The following is a 6,381-nucleotide window of genomic DNA, read 5'->3' as shown; positions in this document are numbered from 1 at the left end:
GATCATATGGGAAAATATATTTGCCAATGATACCTTGGACAAGGGTTTGATCTCCAAAATATATAAAGAACTCACACAACTCCACTCCAGGAAGACAAATAATCCAGTTAAAAAATGGGCAAAGAACCTGAACAGACACTTCTCCAAGGAGGACATACAGAAGGCCCAGAGACACACAAAAGGATGTTCAGCATCACTAGCCATCAGAGAGATGTAAATTAAAATCACAATGACATACCACTTCACGCCATTGAGAATGGCCATCATATACAAGTCAACAAACAACAAATGCTGGCAAGGTTGTGGAGAAAAAGGAACCCTAGTACACTCTTGGTGGAAATGCAGACTGGTGCAGCCACTGTGGAAAGCAGTATAGAATTTCCTTACAAAACTAAAAATGGAACTGCCTTTTGACCCGGCTATTCCACTGCTGAGATTATACCCTAAGAGTCGTTAAACAGAAATTCAAAAGAAACTATGCATCCCAATGTTCATAGCAGCACAATTTATAATAGCCAAGTATTGGAAGCAACCTAAGTGCCCATCAATAATAAGTGGATCAAAAAGCTATGGTACATTTACACAATGAATACTATGCAGCAGAAAAAAAGAAGGAGCTCCTACCCTTCGCAACAGCCTGGGTGAATCTGTAGAGCATTATGCTAAGTGAAGTAAGCCATTGGTAAAAGACAAATACCATATGATCCTACCTATAAGTGGATCCTAATCAATAAAAGAAAAAAGCAAACAAAATATAACCAGGGACATTGAATAAAGAACGAACTAACAGTAACCAGAGGGTAGTTGGGGCAGGGATAACAGGGGAGAATGGGGAAGGATAGTCAAGGAACACGTACAAAGGGAACATGGACAAAGTCAAAGAGGGATAGGATCAAGGGTAGGAGGTGGGGATGGCTGGGGTGGGTGGGAGTGGTAGGGGAAAAATGATGGCAATTGTACTTGAACAACAATAAAAAATAAAATTTAATTTAAAAAATTAAAAAAATAAATTGGCTATACCCTCTTATAACATCCCTTTTAGACTGAACATTAAGTTTATATGATGCTCAAGTAAAATAAATTTCAACATATTTACTACACCTATTTTTAACTATTTTCAATAAAATGATTACTTTATGTTTATATGTTCACAAAAAACAGTTTTGATGCAGCCCTTCCCCTTAAAGTGATTTGAAGAGTTTTATCTTGCATTTTAAGTTGGCAAGCCTGTGAATGTCTTAGATGTGCTGATGGTCAACTAAAGAACACACACTTAAAGGCTAACAGAACGTGAGTACCATAGTTAGGTGCCTATTAGTACCAATCACTACCTCACACAACAACAATAACAAAATACTCCAGCGTGAAAATACTGGTCTATTTGTATAATGCAAAGAGAAATACAGATATAAATCCTCAAAACAGAAGGTACATTAATAAAAATGTAGCATTATAAGCAAAAATTACACAGTACTTGCAGAATTTAGTCTTTCAATGTAAGATTACAGTGTATCTAACAAAGAAATATTATTTAAAATTATAGTTCTCATTAATTTAAAATAACCATCATAGAACAGCACAGCTTAAACTAGCAAACATTTTAAGGAAACACTGTCTCCTAGAAGTAGAGTATCATTATATGCCATTCACTAATACCATGAACAAAAGAACAATTTTCAAAGTGGAAGTTAGTTTCATGAGCCAGAATATACCTGGGCTCCTCAAAGCACAAGCTGTTTCCACAAAGTTATTTTAATTTTTATTGGCAAAAAACAGCTATACAATTTTGATTTAGTACTGATTTTCAGAGACCCCGAATCAGTGAACAGCAATCAGTACATACAAAAACATGCAATATTGTATTTCCTCCACACCATTAATAATCAAAACACCTTTTAAGTTACAGTTTTATAGAAATGTTTCCAGTCAAGATTGGTATTATGCAGACAGCAGTTGTCACTGACCTGTATTTTGCAGTAGTATTAAAGTAACAAAGGAAACAAATCTTGTTGTTGTTTAAAAAAATCGATTGCCTCACTAGTCACTCCCATAGCTGCTCTTTAAATTCAATCTCAATACTAAACAAAGTGTTCAACACTTTCGAAGAATGAGAGCAGCACAACTGACCCCATGGCTGGCAATTCAGAGGGAAGTTAAGAAAATCCTCCCTCCCCCTTTCTCCTGCTTCCAACAGAGGACCTTCAAGAAATCAAACTTGTGAAGTCCCCCGGGGTTCCTCTATTTCACTGCAAAATGTAATGCCACTTGAGGTTGTCAAAAATAGCTTCTGTAGAAAATTGGCCATAGTCTTTAGGAAAAGTTGCATGAAGAAAATTAGTTTAGTCTTTATTTTCAAAAGTAATAACATGGAATAAAAGACAGCAGTACCAATACAAAGACTCCAGGACCTATACTCGGGATGAAAATATATTTAAGAAAACAATGACTGGAGCTTGGGTGGGGATGGGACTGGAAACCCCTCTCCCCTCCCTAAAGTAAGTCTGTACAGTCCAAGTGCTAATCCACTTTGAGTCATTTTGAAGGCAGCTTAGACCATTAAAAGAGGGGCAGAGGGGAAGAAACAACGTCAGTGTCCAAGCCAAAGGGAGAAGCTGGGTTGGGGTGTACATGGCGGGAGAGCCCTTACAAACCAATGCCTTTCAAGTCGCAAGGGAGAGTGGCCTGGGTGGCCTGGGTGCTCTGGCAGCAGGGGAATTGGGCCCTGAAGCAGTCCCTTAGCTCCCTGTTGAAGAGGAAGCACACTACAGGATTGATGCCGGCCTGTGCGAAGGTCAGCCACACGGAAGCCGTCAGGTAGGCCTGGGGTACGGCGCCGGGCCGCACTAAGACCCGCAGGTAACTGGCCACGACGTAGGGCCCCCAGAGCAGCAGGAAGAGAAGCGTGATGGCGTAGAACATCTTGCACAGCCTCTTCTCTGTCTTGAACTCCTCGAGCACGAGTAGACGGCGCGCGCCGCGGCCTGGCCCTGCGGGCCGGATGCCCACGAGTGCAGGAGGCGTGGGGCCGCGGCCGAAACCAGCCGTCCAGTTGGCGGCCGCCTGGCCAGTGGCCCCGGGGCCGTGGAAAGTCCAGTCGTGGCTGACTGCCGGGACGAGGCGCGCGGGCCTCATCTTGCGGCGGTCGTGGATGAAGAAGAGCAGGCGGAGGTAGACGAGGTGCGTGGCACCAACGACCGCAGCGAGTAGCAGCAGGAAGCCGAGCGCCCCGGGGGCGCCGTCGGGCCGCTGCTCCAGGGCACACGGTGTGTCCTCCTCCTCCCCGCCACCGCCGTCCAGCACGGGCGGGAAGGCCGCAGCTAGCGCCAGCGCCCAGGCAGCGCACACTAGCATGGCGGCGCACGGCCAACCGGCCAGGCGCTCGGCATAGAAACGGTGGTGCGCGATGGCCAGGTAGCGGGTGACGCCCACGCCGAGCAGCAGGAAGGCGGCGTGGAAGCAGAATAGCGCGGCCAGGAAGGCTAGCAGCTTGCAGCCGAGCGCGCCCGGCGGGGTTCCGGCTGCGGCCGCCGCGCGCCGCACCGCTAGCATCACAGCCGGGAGGCAGGCGAGTGCGCGCAGCCCGTCGGCCAGGCACAGGTCGAGCAGCAGGTAGTACGGGGCGCGGTGCAGGCTGCGCTCCCGCACTATGAGCAGCGCGAACAGCACGTTGCCCGCCAGGCTCACGCACAGCAGTAGGCTTAGCGTGGCCAGCTTAATGCCCAGGGCGGCCGCCTCTCCGCCACCGCCGCCTGGCTCGCTGGCGTTTGCCATCCTGGCCTCCCCAGCCCGACGCTCCGTTCAGGGGCCGCTCCCGGCCTCGCCGCTCCACAGGCCGCCTGGCCTTGGCTCCGCGGCGGCGTGGGCCGTGCGCGAGCTCCTGGGCCGGCGCGGCTCAGCCTGCACCCGGTTGGCGCCTCTGGGGCTCCCCGTGCCAACGCACCGCAGCGGCCGCCGCCATCTCGGGAATAATGCGCGCAGGAGCCGAGGGCCACTCCCTGCACCTAGGGCGCCGCTGGCTTCACGATAAGCAGGGCCTCCCAGCAGCCCGGCTGTCCGCAGTCCTCAGCATCCTTTTCCTCCTCCTCCGCTGCAGCAGCGCGCCTCTAGGCTCTGCCCCCCTCCGCCGCCGCCGCCGCGGTGGAGCCCCCTCCCCTCCGCCGGAGCGCGCCGCGTGGCCGCCACCCTGGCCGGGCTAGGCTGCGGAAGCCACCGTGGAACCTGCGCGTTGGTTAGGGAGGCAGGGCTCGGGACGCGAGGTGATAAGCCACGTTTGGCCCCAGGTAACCGGGATCCTGCGGCGGCGTTCGGCGCCAGCGTTGTGGGGTCACGCGGGGCGGGGGGCTGCTGCTTGGAATGGCGGGGTCCGGAGGGGAGGCCTCAGCGGGGCAGGAATATCTGGGGTGAGCATTCTGCCCGAAAGTTAATAATAAATAACTATAGTACCAATTATAATCATATAACCGCTAACGTTCAGGTGAGCATTGATGTGGGTGGCAGTGTTCTGGGAGTTTTATCAGCGTCGACTTGCTTAATGTTCACCGTAACTACAAAGTTAGTTCTAATCTTAACCCCACTTTGTACTGAGGAAGCAGGAGCTTGGAGGTCAAGGGAGTCGAGAACCAGTGAGCGCTGGAGCTAGGATTAATTCATTAGATCTCATTTCCAGGGCTGGACTCACAATGACTGCCGCAGGCCAAGAACTCTGCCTCACCTGTGGTCCCAGTGAAGACGTAAGTCAGGGGGAAAAATTCAGCCTTTTCTCCGGACTTGAAAAGTGAACCCATGACAACTTCCTCCCAAAGTATCTGTTTTCTGGGTAAGCCTGAAAGGGCAGCCCTTATTCTGGGCCTCAGACAAACCGAGTTCTCTTAAGTCTCTGCAGGTGTGGCTCCCTCTGCCTGGTCCAGTCCCAGAGCTCCCATCCTATGGGCTATTCTGACCAGAATGTAACATTGCCCGTTCATTTTCTTCATAGCATTTATAATTTATCATGACACATTTTTATTTCTTTTAAAACTTATTCTTTCAACTAGTCTCTAGGCTCCATGAAGGCAAGGGACCATGTCTTTTTTTTTTTTTTGGTACCACTATATCCCAAATTCCTAGCATAGTAAAGCCAGAATTAAGGACTAGAACATGATTTGTTGTCTGCCTACTTTCCAGAGGGCAGCACTTTGATGGGCATTTCCAGGACAACACTAGATCATAGAAGGCCTGGGTCATCAGTCTTAAGGAATCTAAACTTTAGACTGTAGATAGGAGCCCTGAATGTTTTTTGAGGAGAGTGATGTGATTAGCATTGTGCTACAGTAAGATCATCTTGGGAGTACTCTTCAAGAGGAATGACAGCAGAGTCTGAAAGTGTAGTCTAGAGCTGCCAGCTTCAAAGTGCACAGAAATCACTACCTGGAAATGCAGATTCTGGTTCTGTAGCTGTGGAATGGGGACAGAGATTTCTGCATTTCTAACAAGTTCCTCAGTGACACTAATGTGGCTGATCCACAGGACATACTTTGAATAGCAAGAACCTCGAGGACAGAGTGGACAATTTGCAGAAATATAGGTGACAGCCAATAGCAATCTGACTTAGCACCCCTAAGTGGTTAGGGGCAGTAGCTGATCAGGCAGGTCTGTAAATATTTATTGACAGAAAAGAGAAATCCATTTGGGGGGTATTTTGGTTAGGATAGCACTTGGATAATAGTAGCTAAAAATGTACATCAGTTTATTTTCTCATTAAATAGAAATCTGGAGGTCAGTGATTGCTGGCTTTGAACTGTTGGGTCAAGGACCGAGTCTCTGAAAATCTGTAGCTCTTCCCACATGATCAGTAGACTGCTGGCACCCCAGCCATTGCTTCTGTTTTCCAGGCAGAAAGAAGAAAAAGAAGGGAAGAGCAAAAGTGTTCCTGCCATCCATGTAGGCATCCTCTGGAGAGCTTTTAAGAAGTCCTACATTATAATAAACACTTACATGACATTGGCTACCACTCAGAAAGGGAGGTTGGGGAATGGTTTGTTTCTTTTTTAAAAGGAAAGACACATAGTCATAGAGTATGAGATTCTGCCTTGATGTGGACCTTAGCACTTGGGTTGCTTCTGCCCAAAGGAAGGGATACATTCTTATAATCCACACAAAGACACTGACTCTGGTTCCTTTATGATAATATTAATGGCAGTCTCCATTTACTGAGCACTTCTTACGTGCCATGCACTGTGCTGAATCCTTGACATGTGTTATTTCATTTAATCATTGTAAGAGCCATGTGTAGTGGGTAGGTACAATCTCCATTTTGCAGATGAGGCAATTAGGTTAAGTACTTTATTCAGACTTTCACCACAAGTAAATGAGAACCGGGATTACAAGGCAGACATCTGGCCT

The 6,381-nt window shown here is 48.2% G+C and overlaps 1 protein-coding gene across 1 annotated transcript; it reads right to left on the bottom strand.

The window, feature by feature from the left end:
- Positions 1-1,418: 1,418 nt before the first annotated feature.
- GPR27 (G protein-coupled receptor 27) lies at positions 1,419-4,140 on the bottom strand. Its single transcript, XM_045832365.1, has one exon. It carries the CDS (start codon positions 3,769-3,771, stop codon positions 2,644-2,646), a length of 1,128 nt encoding a protein of 375 aa, XP_045688321.1. The 5' UTR covers positions 3,772-4,140; the 3' UTR covers positions 1,419-2,643.
- Between the last annotated feature and the right edge of the window lie 2,241 nt (positions 4,141-6,381).

This window comes from Phyllostomus hastatus, unplaced genomic scaffold, assembly GCF_019186645.2.
Source record: "Phyllostomus hastatus isolate PE091 unplaced genomic scaffold, TTU_PhHast_1.1 phas_contig_16, whole genome shotgun sequence".
Taxonomy (NCBI): Eukaryota; Metazoa; Chordata; class Mammalia; order Chiroptera; family Phyllostomidae; genus Phyllostomus; species Phyllostomus hastatus.
Note: the sequence above shows the minus strand (reverse complement) of the source record. Positions and strands in the feature narration are given on the sequence as shown.

Excerpts from the sequence above, each read along its gene's own strand:
- GPR27 (XM_045832365.1), bottom strand. The coding sequence starts at position 3,771 with ATGGCAAACGCCAGCGAGCCAGGCGGCGGTGGCGGAGAGGCGGCCGCC.